General features: G+C 40.9%; 1 protein-coding gene across 5 annotated transcripts in view; it reads right to left on the reverse strand.

Moving 5' to 3' along the window:
• Positions 1–15,000, reverse strand: part of itpr3 (inositol 1,4,5-trisphosphate receptor, type 3) — a 130,237-nt gene that overhangs the window by 79,050 nt on the left and 36,187 nt on the right. For all 5 annotated transcript variants that reach the window (XR_013934116.1, XM_080443529.1, XM_080443531.1 and 2 more), the window contains exons 8-17: positions 13,663–13,809; positions 13,392–13,487; positions 13,095–13,136; positions 12,118–12,266; positions 8,114–8,213; positions 6,660–6,820; positions 3,605–3,746; positions 3,091–3,252; positions 1,884–2,056; positions 451–570 (exon numbers count right to left, since the gene is read on the reverse strand). Coding sequence is in view for 4 of the 5 variants with exons in the window: in XM_080443529.1 (XP_080299655.1) it covers positions 451–570; positions 1,884–2,056; positions 3,091–3,252; positions 3,605–3,746; positions 6,660–6,820; positions 8,114–8,213; positions 12,118–12,266; positions 13,095–13,136; positions 13,392–13,487; positions 13,663–13,809 (1,292 nt within the window). In the remaining variant the exon portion in view is untranslated. The remainder of the gene's footprint in view (positions 1–450; positions 571–1,883; positions 2,057–3,090; positions 3,253–3,604; positions 3,747–6,659; positions 6,821–8,113; positions 8,214–12,117; positions 12,267–13,094; positions 13,137–13,391; positions 13,488–13,662; positions 13,810–15,000) is intronic.

A 15,000-nucleotide genomic window follows, 5' to 3' on the forward strand; every position in this document is an offset into this window, starting at 1 on the left:
CACGGTGCGTTGATCATCGGTGACGAGTGCCTCGAACACAGCCGCTGCTGGCTGCGTGCAGCGTGCTGCGAGTAGCAGCGTGTCTGTGTGTAAGGATGCGAGGCAACACTCACACAATCACGTGCAGCATGCGTCCCCTCCCCCTGCGCCTAATGGCTGTACATGGGGCCGACGCGTGCTTTAGCGTGATTGTGTGAGTGTGGCTTCAGGAAGTAAATTCCTAGCCTCGATCTCCAGGCTTTTATTTTTTAGTTTTGCTAAAAAATAAAAGCTTGGAAATCCCTGTCCCAGCTGTTGGTACGCAAAAGCGCCTCGCGTCGTCTGATGTGCCGCGCATTATTTATTTTGGGTGCGCATGCGCACCTGCGCACCAGTTATGTGCACCCCTGTTAATGAGGATGTCTTGGTTTTTGGGGTTAGGGTTAGGGTTGATGTACTGTATGTTCATACTCAGTCTTAATGAGGATGTCTTGGTTCTTGGGGTCCAGGACACATTTACAGATGAGCTCCTGGGTGACGGGAATCGCAACGTTGTTGGAAACACACAGATCTGACAGGTAGTCCAGGAACCTGGTGACACACACACACACACACACACACACACACACACACACACACACACACACACACACACACACACACACACACACACACACACACACACACACACACACACACACACACACACGGACACACAAAAAAGTCATCAACCGTCTGAAACATTGTGCACAAATGTTATCATCATGTAATGTCTCTCCCCTTCTCTCTCTCTCTCTGTCTCTCTGTCTGTCTGTCTGTCTCTCTTCATCTTTGTTTTGATCGGTACATTTTTACTGTTGCTGCACCAAATGCCGCGCTATGAGCTTGTAGATCGTGAAAATGTGTGAAAATCTTATATATATATATTTTTTAAATAAGCAAATAATTGTAACTCAAATCTTTGTTTCTGGGTATTCTACAATTGTCTTCTAAATCCTAACAGTTTGTTTTTTTAAACGTATGTTGCTATATATCAGTGGTCACTTTTCACTTTTTCATGTCAAGGACCCCCAAAATCATATGTATTTGGCCGCGGACCCCTCCATCTCAAAATATTTTGTTCCAGGGACCCCCACCAGAAGCAAAGATTTTAGTTAAAAAAATAAATACAAATATATATGTATTATGTACTCAAAGATTTGCACCAATGTTCACGATTAAAAACAAATTAGCAGATATACAAGCTCATAGCGCTGCACAGCGAGCTTGTAGATCAGCTGTTTTTGGATAGCCAAAGAAATCTGAAAATGACACAGATCATGCGTTCCCAGTCTTAAAGGGTTAATCCCCCCACTATGTACTGTATATGAACTTGGGAGGTACGCATTCCTACGCATCAGATGAGGTGAACTCTATAAAGATGAACTCCATGCATTTCTGAAATAAAGCCATCTTGAATCTTGAAACCTGGGTTCTCTGTCCCCGGTTTACCTGTGCTCTCTGTTCCCGGTTTTTACCTGGGTTCTCTGTTCCTGGTTTACCTGGGTTCTCTGTCCCCGGTTTACCTGTGTTCTCTGTTCCTGGTTTACCTGGGTTCTCTGTTCCCGGTTTTTACCTGGGTTCTCTGTTCCTGGTTTACCTGGGTTCTCTGTCCCCGGTTTACCTGGGTTCTCTGTCCCCGGTTTACCTGTGTTCTCTGTTCCTGGTTTACCTGGGTTCTCTGTTCCTGGTTTACCTGGGTTCTCTGTTCCTGGTTTACCTGAGTTCTCTGTTCCTGGTTTACCTGGGTTCTCTGTTCCTGGTTTACCTGGGTTCTCTGTCCCCCAGTTCACCTGTGTTCTCTGTTCCTGGTTTACCTGTGTTCTCTGTCCCCGGTTTACCTGGGTTCTCTGTTCCCGGTTTACCTGGGTTCTCTGTTCTTGCGGACCAGGCTGACGAAGGTCTCCACCTCCGTCTTGGTGATGTGTTTCTCCAGCAGCTTCCTGTTGTTGTGCAGCAGAGCGGTGATGGTGTCTTCAGCCAGGATGTCATAACCGATCTGACTCTGCATCACGCCAAACTGCTTGGCTATGTGTTCCTGGAGACACACAGACAGACAGAACACAGGTTGAGGGCTCAGTTGTCTTGCTCAAGGACACTTTGACACTCAAGGTCATTACACACCGGCGATTATGCGAATATACGCAAAATTCGGACTTGGTCCGAATAAATAAAAGACGCTTTTTCGCTCCGCGAAACTGATGTGGAAGCTTGCATTGACTTTATAAGGTTTTAAAAATAACGTATTATTCGCATGTTGCAGGGATTCAAAAAAACTAAAAAGTTAGAGAACAAAGAAAATAAAAAAACTAACATAATTTGTAATTAACAATCCAATTCATAATTTCTAATGTTTCCCCTTTTAAACACTTTCTTAAACTGAAACATTGTTGTACAACTCTTCAACTCCTTGCTTTGAGAGTTCCATAACTTTATACTTTATACTATGTTTAAAATCATTTCTTCCTCTGTGGTCCTCACTCCTCATCCTCTGAACTAAACTCAAATAACTTCTGTTTTTCGCTTTGTACACAACCAATAATATTCCTGGTTCAACTAAATCCATAATTCTAATCTGGTTTTTGATGTCATCTCATCTGGTATTTTAGGTCAGCTCGCCTGTTTTTTTAGGTTTATTAAAGCCCGACCAAAGTCAGATTCATTTGTCTGATGCTGGTCCTGAGTTTGGATAGTCCTAGACCACTGATTAGGAATGTTTTGGCCCATATTTTACCAAAAAGTGACAAATCAGTTCTAATCAATTTGGAAAACGTAGATTTGATTCAAGTTTTGAAAAAATAGCAGATCCTCAAGTTCACAACACAGCACAATGAGACATGTTGTGTGAGATCGTAGATCTGCTGTTTTTGAAAATCTTTGAAAACCTTTGAAAGATCTAGAAATGTTTTGCTAATGACATGCCCAAAATAGAGACACCAGATTGAAAGTGGTGACAAATCAGGACACATGGGCTGCATAATTGTCGATACCAACGTAATCAAAAAAGTCAAATGAGGGCCGATATATTAATCTGGCTCTAGTTTTTACCAGTTTTTGTTGCAGTAATCTCACCTGGTTTTTGCGGTAGTCCTCCTGGGAGTGGCGTAGCACCCGGTAACAGAGGCGGAGCATGTACTGATAGGGGGCGTTCTTCTGGTCTGACAGCTCCTCCAATCGCAGCAGAGGCCCCTCCCCTGCCTTGTCCTTAAAAGGAGCCTTCAGGATGCCAAAGATCTGACATTGGAACCAGAAGAAAAAACGTCTCATCAAGGTCTGAGAAGTTGAAGGGCGGTGAGGCGAACGGGCGCGGTCCCATGAAATTCTCGCGCTAGTGCTCGTTTGTGCACACGCCCGTGGTGGCAAGAGCTGGATTGTGGTCAGCTTTTTTTTTATTATATATATTTGAAACATTCTGCATAATGAGTACTTTTGGTACTTTAAGTACATTTTGATACCAATACTTTTACTCAAGTACATTTTTAATTCCGGACTTTTACTTGTAACAGAGTATTTCTACATTGCAATATTGATACTTTTACTTAAGTAAAGACTTTTTCCACCACTGTGGTTTTGAAGGTTCACCCACCTGCTTGAGGATGTTCTGCTCCCTCATGAGTTTCTGTCTCTCTCTGTTGGCTTTGGACATGGTCACGTCCAGGACGGGCTGTCCACTGTTCACAACGTCAGCTACAAAAAACACCACGTCCTCCAACAGCTTGATGGCAAACCTGAAACACAGAACAAGGACAGCACTGTTGTTGTAATGTTTCTCATTCAGAAGGGAGGACTAGTGCCGACTAATTTTGTTTATAGTCATTAGTGTTGATTTTGACAGCAAATTTGGATTTAGTTTTAGTCATTGTCTTGTGAATAAAATTCCATTTAGTTTTAGTCATATTTTAGTCATCTGAAATGTTTTTAGTTTTAGTCTAGTTTTAAATCTACAGTTGATTTAGTCTACTAAAATGTATTGTGGCGGTGCCTTGATGGCGTCATAATGCCTGATTTTACACTTGGTTGCATGCTGAAAATAGCCGATCTACAAGCCCACAACGCGTCGCAGCACGACGCGTTGTGAGCTTGTAGATCTGCTATTTTCAGAGCACAACACCCGAGCGCAACCAAACATAAAATGACTTGTCTTTCAGTTCTACTGGATCTCTTCTCCACTAGATCCCTCACTAACATTTTAGTCTAGTTTTTATTTGTTGATGAAATTGTCAATATATTTAGTCTTAGTTTTAGTCATCATAGCTTATTATTTGTTTTTTATTTAGTTTTCGTCAGTGAAAAAAGGTAGTCGACGAACATTTTTCGTCATGTTTCTCAAAGGTTGGAGGTCAGGGTTCGATACCCACTTGGGTTGCATAGAACCTTGGGAAACATGTTGAGGTGTTTTTTTTACTGTACTGGAGTATTAGTGCACTTTTACTTCCACTCCACTACATCTGCAGAGGCAAATATTGTACTTTTACTCCACTACAATTGTTTGAAAACTTGAGTTACTTTGCAGATATAAATGATTATATTATAAAACATAAACATTAACCACTTTAGCCCTATTTTATACCATTTGAAAATAGCCAATCTACAAGCTTGTAGATCGGCTACTTTCAAACATTGGAGTACTTTTACTTTTGGTACTTTAAGTATATTTTGATGCCAATACCTTTGTACTTTTACTCAAGTAACATTTTGAACACAGGCCTTTTAGTTGTAATAGAGTATTTTTATATTGTGGTATTGCAACTTTTACTTAAGTAAAATGTCTGTGTACTTCCACCATGAAACACAGTTGTGTTTAAAGAAACAATTGCTTTTGAATTCATCCTAAGGACTCTGCATTATTTTCTATGTTTACAAAAAATAAAAATTACAATCAATTTTAAATGCAATCACCCTTCCCCTGTTGCTAATAATGTACTATAGGGTTCATGGACTCACATGCGCCACATCGTGGCCGATCAGCCACACTACACCTAAAAAAAAGGTGTCAAATGTGGCACCACCAAGTAGTGGTGGTGCCTCTGTGGTACCACAGAGGCACTCAGATGGTATTACTGCCGTTATCAAGTGCTAACCACTGTAGTTTTAGTCGACGAAATCAACACTGATTGTCACTGGTCAGATTTGATACCGAATTAAGCTGACACTAAATTAAGCTGAAATAAAAAATGTAAAGTCCCTCTTCTATTTGTATAATCTTCTATTATTATTCTGAATGTTAAAATCAGAATAATAATTTATTGTCATCATACCGAGGTACAATGAAAAGATGTTAACATGTTTCAAATGTGGACAAAATATCTGTAGAACAGTTAATATAGGGCTCTCTCTCTAGGTCGTCCTCAGACGGGCAGAATGTTATTATAGGACGGACAGTCTGTCCGGGGCAGTGGTATAAACTAGTGAAATTGTGACCATAATGTCACTAGTTCAATTCCCAGAACAGGCTGTGAGACATGGCGCCTGGACACACACATTTGAAATATTTATTTATGTCCACATAAACAGAAGTACAAGAATGTACAAAGGACATAAACACTGCCAGTGCGGTCAGATAATGGGAAAACAGCCAGTTACAAAGTGCATATAAGGCAGAACATTGTTGTTGCATACAATAATGTTGACATACTTGTCAAACACAGCAGACAACAATCATGGGTAAAGGAAACAACGCCTCCTCCAAATTCAGCGGCTTCCTATAATAGCTGATATTGAGCAGTACCTCGCTAATTGTTTAGCCCTGCTTTTGGAGAGGCCGGCCATTTGAAGGCCCCTCACAACCAACTTGTGCACGTGTCCTAGGCCAGTGGTTCTCAACCTTTTCAGGCCGTGACCCCCCAAAATAATTATATTAGAACTGGGGACCCCCCAAAATATTCATATTAGAACTAGGGACCCCCCACCCTGATAAGCACTTGGAATTGTAGGAGACGAGGCATTACATTGTCTTTGACTGGGTTCCACAGATAAATATAGTGAAAATAACAGATCTATGTGAGCTTGTAGATCGGCTATTTTCACAATTTGGCCACTTTTTGACCAGTTTGTATATAGTTGGTATTTAAAAGGTCTTAAAAGTCCTTAAATTGTCACTTTACTGTCATCTGGGGACCCCCCCAAAATCATGTGGGGACCCCCCTGAGGGTCCCTAGCCACATGTTGAGAACCACTTCCCTAAGCTACCAAAGATAAAATCCAGAAGTTTACACCTGTAGCCTAGCTGTGAGATGGTCTGCTCTAGCTGATGATATTTTAGCACTTTGGTTAGGAAGGCGCTTCCTCTAAGCTGTAATGAAAAGTACAGCCGACCTCGAGAATGAACACCTCCCTATGGTTTTCATTAACCCATTAAGACCGGGAACGCATCTGTGTGTCATTTTTAAATCGTTGGGCTATTCAAAAATAGCACAATAGAATGTTAATACTAGTCATTAAGGTACTAATATAGACTGAAGTCATTAAAGCGGGTCATGTTTGCATGTTTGGAATTGTAACAGCTGAAATCAATAATATATCACTATTCCGATATTAACCTGCATTAAGTGAAGGTGGGGGCCGCATGTGACCCCCGGGCCGCCAGTTGCCCATGTATGTTCTAGATGGTAAAACACACACACACACACACACACACAGACCTGCGGTCGTTGGGGCTGATGAAGCCCTGGGTGAACTGCTCCACCACGGTGCACAGCATGGCACTGGCATCGTTGGCAAAGTCCAGGTCTCTGATCTCCATCACTGGCACTGAGACGATGGCAAACGCCTCCTTATCCTCCTTAGTAGGACATGTCCCCAGCTGCACACACACACACACACACACACACACACACACACACACACACACACACACACACACACACACACACACACACACACGTGTTAAGTAACTACGTACATTTACTCAAGTACTGTACTTAAGTACAAGTATTTTTACTATACTGGAGTGTTTCCAATACACATTAACCACTTCAGCTCTATATACATTTCGGCCATTTGAAAATAGCAGATCTACAAGCTCACAATGCGTCGCATCTTTTTTTTTTTTTTTTTTTGTAAATTCAGAATTCCGGACTTTTACTTGTAAATAGAGTTTTTCTACATTCTCACGCACGCACGCACGCACACGCACGCACACGCACAGACACACAGACTAGGTTAATGCAAAACGACAGGCAGATAGACTGACTATCTATATACTATACTATAGTATACTATAGATGAATAACTTGAACACTAACATCCCTATTCTGGGGGGAACATTAACTGAAACTACAAGCTCACAACGCCTCACAACGTGCTTGTCGATCAGCTATTTTAGGCGAAGATATTTGTTATAGAGGTGTAAAAAGAGTGGACACAGTGCAGCAGTGTTGATTTCGTCGACTAAAACTATGACGAAAAGAAATCGTTGACTACTTTTTTTCACTGACAAAAACAAAATAAAAACGAAATAAAACCTAAGCTATGATGACTAAAACTAAGTCTAAATATATTGACAATATCATCAACAAATAAAAACTAGACTAAAATGTTAGTGAGGCACTAGTGGAGAAGAGATCCAGTAGAACTAAAAGACAAGTCATTTTATGTTTGGTTGCGCTCAGGTGTGAAAATAGCAGATCTTGTGAGTTTGTAGATCTGCTATTTTCAGCATGCAACCAAGTGTAAAATCAGCCATTACGACACCATCAAGGCACCGCCAAAACACATTTTAGTCGACTAAATCAACTGTAGATTGATCGACTATAATCTTATGATATTTAGTCGACTAAAACTAGACTAACAGTAAAACTTTTCAGATGACTAAATATGGAATTTCATTCAAAAGACTATGACTAAAACTAAATCAAAACTTGCTGTCAAAATCAACACTGCAGTACAGAGCCGACCCCAGTCAAATGTATTACATATATAAACAGACCGACGGATTGGCTCTCATTCAGTCTAGTGTCCCAGGAAGGAAGGTTTCTTTATTTGTCCTTCCTACATGTGTACAGTACTCACACACACTCACACACACGTTTCTATGCTTGTGAGGACATCAACATTTTAGGACGGGCAATGAAAATATACGAAAATAGCCACTAACCATGAGTCGGATGGGTCTCTCTTCCTCGATGTCTATGGGAACGTTGGTGCTCTGTATCCACGTGTTGGTGCAAAGATGTCTCAACCGCACGTACGAGTTCCTGATGGAGAGACCAACGGCAACAATAACTGGCAACTCAAAATGTTGAATAAAATAGAGAGAGAGAACAAAAAAATACATGGTAGGCCACCAATAGGGCTTCATGCAATATCCTGGGGTCAGTATTTAAAATGTATTGTCTGGCCCTCTTCCATCTATCTCTCACAGAACAATTGTTTTAATTTTGGGAGCATATGCGACCAAAACAGCCACTGGCTCCTTAACGCTTCCTATAGGGGGGTCCAAATGGATCCTTACAGGTCTGTAACTCTGAGAGTGTGCAAATGGAGGCACCGGAATTTTCAATTAAATTCAAACTTTATTCCAGAAACACAGGGGGTCCAGAGAGTACATAAAAATCATCAACAAATTAAACAATAAATACAAAATAAAAATGTATAAATAGAGGCTGATTCTCCAGTGTTTACGCAGCCTGGATGAGTACCTGAGACAGCTCTTAGTTCCCAGGATTGACTCTATCCTCAATAATACTGTTCCGGGACTCATCCAGGAGAGACATGAATCCATACATAGAGTGCCTTAAAGGACAACTTCGTTTTTTTACAACCAAGGTTTATGTTTTAGATTGTAATTAAAGTAAATAAAAGATGAGTGTTAAACATTTTAAATGTACTGCTTTCTATAGTTTTAGCAATTTTCGCGATCTTTTTTACAGTGGGCGGGGGCATTCTGTCCAGTGGCTAAATATGTCTTTTTTTACACAATAACCCGGTGTTTTCTTTATTATTATTTACAGTAGCTCTTCTAGCCCCCAATAACTCACATCTGGCCATCAAAGACCACAGGACCTTTTTTATTGTGTAAAAAAAGACATATTTAGCCACCGGACAGAATGCCTCCGCCCACTGTAAAAAATTGCTAAAACTTTAGAAAGCAGTAAATGAAAAAAAAAGAACACTGATCTTTTATTTACTTTAATTACAAGCTAAAATATAAACCTTGGTTGTAAAAACACAAAGTTGTCCTCTTATTGCTGGCCGCGTTTGCCCACTGCCAGAGATTTTTCATCGAAAAAAAAAAGTACTCAGGAGCCGAGATACAGAATGTTTAAGTTTTAAGTTAACAAGGAAGTGGATAGGAGTCTAGATCTTCGAAAAATCATATCTCCTTGGTCTTTGGGTCAAATTTGAAAAAAATACCCGTCAGTGGCAGCATTGGTAAACGGGAAAAATTACGTTTATTACGTCAGTGGCAGGGAATGAGTTAAGACCTGGAACGCATCTGTGTCACTTTTTGATTTGAGCAAAAAAAGCATTATTTTACACTTTGGCTATTCAAAAATAGCAGATCTACAAGCTCGTAGCGTGGCACCGAGTGCCGCGCTACGAGCTTGTAGATCTGCTATTTTTTAGAAATCGTGAAAATATGTGCAAATCTTTGAATATATATTGTTTTAAAGCGAAACATTTTAACTCAAATCTTTGCTTCTGGGGGTCCCTGGAACAAAATATTTTGAGATGGGGGTCCACGGCCAAATACATATAATGTTGGGGATCCTTGACATGAAAAAGATTGAGAACCACTGACATGGTAACATGAGTTTTTTTTTTAAACAGTTAGGATTTAGTCGACATTTTGTAGAATCGGAACCTCAGGCCTTATAATGGGTTAAAAAGTGCACACTTGACAGGACCTGAACACATGCTGAACCTGTGAAGCAGCATATTAGCCTGGCCATAAAGTATGCGACACTGCCTAGAGATATCATCTCTATCATCATGGAGATTGTCTGTAAAAATGTGGCCACGGTACTTGATTTCCTGGCGCACAGACAGACAGACGACTGAGTGAAAGGTTGGGAAGGCCAACTTCTTGTCCTCATGGCTTCTCACTATCATGACACTTACTCTTTTTTGCATTATAAATTATGTCATGTTCATAGCCATAATTTTATCATACTTTCAATAGCTGCTGTAACCCTCCACTGTATGGACTTAGAACAGCCAGGTCATCAGCATACTACAAGGTGATTGATGATAGAGTCACCTACTGTATAAGACAGCCCATTTTGCACTTATTATTTAAGGGTCCTTCTGGCCGATACACACGGTCACGACTTTTTTCTGTTCTGGCCCCACAGTGGTGGAATGAACTTCCCACTGATGTCAGGACAGCAGAGTCACTGCCCATCTTTCGCCGCAGACTGAAAACCCACCTCTTCAGGAAACACTACCCTTCCTCTTCGCCTTGTCTGCTTGTTGTTAACTAGTTGTACGAACTCTTGTTTTATTGTTGTATTGTTTTATTGGATCTTGTTTAGTCGATACACTTATTTATTTGAGCTCTTGCTCATTTGATTTTGCTATTTGTCTCATCTGTTTAAGAAAGTAGGTAGCTGATATATTGCACTTTTACCTTAGCGCTAAGTATACTCTTAGTTGCTTGTTTTAGCAGAAAATGCACTTAGGACTTCTGGTGATTAGTAGTTTCGTTCCCTACCTATGTTGAATGCACTTACTGTAAGTCGCTTTGGATAAAAGCGTCTGCTAAATGACTGTAATGTAATGTAATTTAATTCACTAGAGCATCCATGTAAACATTGAATAAAACAGGAGACAAATTCCCCCCTTGACGAACACCATTGCTAACAGAAAAATGGGCAGATGTAACATTACCCCATTTAACCTGCATTTTCTGATTTGCGTAATTGTAATAGCAGACGTGAGGTCCACATACCAGCTCTGACAGTGTGATAATAAACCGGTTCCGGAAACAGTTATAAAATGTGATGGAACCGATTAGGGTTCCTCAATGTTGGATACCGGTTCCTCCGGTTCCAGATCCCAACCCCTAGTTGTAACAAACCTTGGAACGAAGGAGTCGGTTTTCCGCAAGATTAGGGTTCGGGTTAATCCAGTAAAACCGGGAAAGCACCTGTGACTGTTTTAGATTTATTTGGCTATTTGAAAATAGCAGATATACAAGCTCATAGTGCGGCACCGAGTGCCACGCTATGAGCTTGTAGATCTGCTATTTTTGAAAAATCATGAAAATGTGTGCAAATCTTTGAATATATATATATTTTTAAAGCGAACATTTTTAACTCCAATCTTTACTTCTGGGGGGGGTCCCTGGAACTAAATATAATATATTGAGATGGGGGTCCGTGGCCAAATACATATAATTCTGGGGATCCTTGACATGAAAAAGTTGCAGCAACACTATAGCAACATACTTAGGATTTAGAAAACATTTTTATATATGTATTGACCCCCATCTCAAAATATTTTGTTCCAGGGACCCCCCCCCCCCCCCCCAGAAGCAAAGTTTTGAGTTACAAATATTCGCTTAAAAAATATATATATATTCAAAGATTTGCACAAATGTTCACGATTTTTCAAAAATAGCAGATCTACAAGATCATGTATATCTATGAGCTTGTAGCTATTTTTTATTGGACAAAGACATCTAAAATGACACAGATGCGTTCCCTTACCGGATTGAAAGGGTTAACCCATTGAGACCTGAAGCCGATTCTACATGTCTCCTAAATCTCAACAGTTTTCTGAAAAACGTATGTTTCTATATCAGTGGTGCTCAATCTTTTTCATGTCAAGGACCCCCAAAATGATATGTATTTGCCCGTAGACCCCCATCAAAATATCTTGTTCCAGGGACCCCCAGAAGCAAAGATTTGAGTTAAAAATGTTCGCTTTAAAAATATATATATTCAAAGATTTGCACACATTTTCACGATTTTTCAAAAATAGCAGATATACAAGCTCGTAGCGCGGCACTCGGTGCCGCGCTATGAGCTTGTATATCTGCTATTTTTGAATAGCCCAAAGTGTAAAATAATGCTTTTTAGCTCAAATCTAAAAATGACACAGTTCCAGGTCTTAATGGGTTAAGGGTGGATATATGGGGTGGAAGTTGCAACAAACCGTGGAACGAAGGAGTCGGTCTTCTGCAGGGTGGTGGGGTCCAGTTCAAACAGAGAGGCGATGTCGCTCCCATGAGGCACCGCCACCAGCTTGTACTTGATCCGCTCGCCGTGGCTACGCTTGTTGTTGTTACGGCTACCGGCGTCCATCTAGAAAGACATCATGGTCTTAGTGAGGAGAATTAACTTAATAAATCAAAATTCATTTAATTGATTTTAAATAATCAATTAAAAGGTGCACTCTGTAACTTTCACGTTCTACCCCGGATTCGAACTCGGGTCTCGTGCACAAGTGCTGATTTTTTTTTTACCACCGAGCTAGTAGAGTCTGCCCTGCTTTGCTCCACCTGTCAACGAGTCGTGTAAACCAGTGGTTCTCAACCTTTTCAGGCTGCGACCCCCAAAAAGAATCATATTTGAACTAGGGATCCCCCACCCAGACAGGCACTTGGAATTGTAGGAGTTGAGGCATTATTTAGTTTGACTCGGTTCCACAGATAAATATTGTGAAAATAGCAGATCTACAAGCTCGCAACGCCTCGCAATGTTTTGTTCTTTTTGTTTAGGTACAATTTAACCCATTGATACCTGGAACGCATCTGTGTCACTTTTAGATTTCTTTAGGCTATTCAAAAATAGCAGATATACAAGCTCATAGCGCGGCACCGAGTGCCGCGCTACGAGCTTGTATATCTGCTATTTTTGAAAAATCTCGAAAATATTTTTTTTAGATTTTTTTCAAAAAACTGTTAGGATTTAGAAGACATTTCTAGAATCTTCTCAGGTCTTAATGGGTTAAAAAAAAACACTGTCATCTGGGGATCCCCCCAAAATCATGTGGCGACCCCCCCTGGGGGTCCCGACCCACAGGTTTGGAACCACTGGTGTAAACAAACAAAAGTTACATATAGTACAGCTTTGAGTTTTTTTTTAGATTAATTCAGATCGACTGTTAAAGTGTGAAGCAGTCTGACTCACTGATGCACTGAGATCCACTTCTCCCTTATATACCGGGTTCTCCTACGACAAGAACACAACAAAACAACAATGACAACACAACACCATCACAAAAAGAATACAACAACAATGACAGAACAGCAAACAATAACAGCTGTTAGAATCCGTCAAACACTAAATTCAAATATTTGCATTCCCTCTATCTCTCCTTCTATCATCATCCCTCCATCTGTCATCCATCCATCCATCCATCTTCCATCGTCCACCCCTCCCTCCCTCCCTCCCTCCCTCCCTCCCTTCAAGTGGTTGTCATGTTACCTCAGCAGCCAGGTAGTATCCGGTCGCCAGGTGCTTGAACCGGTACAGGCTGTTCCAATGCCCCGCCCCCCCGCGACACGGGTCGTGATGGACAACCTGAAGAGCCAATCAAGCACAGGGAGATCTCAGCACGTGGACAGAGAAGATGTATGTGTGAGTGTGTGTGTGTGTGTGTGTGTGTGTGTGTGTGTGTGTGTGTGTGTGTGTGTGTGTGTGTGTGTGTGTGTGTGTGTGTGTGTGTGTGTGTGTGTGTGTGTGTGTTTGTTCGTACCTCCACCTCCCAGAGTGCATTGCTGCTGGTGGCTGACGTAGCAGACTGTCTCAGTGTGGTTCTGAGGAACACATGGATCCTGCTCTTATACTCGTCACATGTCAGGAACTTCTCCTGTTCAGCATGAAACAACCTCACTACATCTCCCTACAGAGAGAGAGAGAGAGAGAGAGAGAGAGAGAGAGAGAGAGAGAGAGAGAGAGAGAGAGAGAGAGAGAGAGAGAGAGAGAGAGAGAGAGAGAGAGAGAGAGAGAGAGTAAGTCAACAAGTCATTTATAAAGCACCTTTCAAAACATAGTTACTGTGCCCTCACCCCCTATAACAGTGGTTCTCAACCTTTTCAGGCCGCAAAACCCCCCAAAATAATCATATTTGAACTGGGGACCCCCCACAATAATCATATTTGAACTGGGGACCCCCCACCCTGATAAGCACTTGGAATTGTAGAAGTTGAGGCATTAGTTTGACTCGGTTCCACAGATAAATATTGTGAACATAGCAGATCTACGAGCTTGTAGATCTGCTATTCACAATATTCACAATATTTTCCTCTTTCTTATGTTATTTGACATTTTGACCAATGTTTGAGCAGTTTTTATTGTATAGTTTTGTTGATTACTTTTGATGCAGTAATGGTTTTTTTTGTTGTCTTTTTTTTGTTGAGGTCTTAAAATTCCTTAAATTGTCATCTTGGGACCCCCCCAAAGATCATGTGGGGACCCCCCTGGGGGTCCCGACCCACAGGTTGAGAACCACTGCCCTACATGACACTGTGGCAGTGCAACAGACTGTTACGCCTACATTGCGAGAAGGAGCGCATTAGGAGATCTTTTCTGCCTGCTGCAGTAAGACTGTACAACAACCTCCTCTGGTTGGCTTGATCAGGCTGACTAGGATGGAGGAGATGTGTGAATTCAAGACACTTGGTAGTGTTTGGTCTGTCTTTCTATACCAGGGGTGATGCAACTTTGAGGATGGAGAGGGCCACTATATTTCCACATTCACTCTAGAGGGCCACATTGCATATACTGTTGCACACAAAAGTAGCAAAAATAAACAAACGATCTACAACCTCAAAAGCTTGTACTGGTAGATTTCTTTTTGCTATTTTTGAATTGGATTCCTGATTTTTTTTTGTTGCTATTTTTTAATCGGAAGCCTGAAAAATAACATTTGTATTTAATTTCAAATGCATTTAGTTATACTTCTGTTAACTTTATGAACTTAAATACAAATACATTGGACGTAAAAAAGACAATAGAATTTGAATACTAGTCATTAAAGCTACTAATATAGACGTAATTAAAGCGGGTCATGTGTGCATGTTTGGAATTGTAA

Source organism: Gymnoscopelus braueri (genome assembly GCF_963280865.1).
Source record: "Gymnoscopelus braueri genome assembly, chromosome: 12".
NCBI lineage: Eukaryota > Metazoa > Chordata > Actinopteri > Myctophiformes > Myctophidae > Gymnoscopelus > Gymnoscopelus braueri.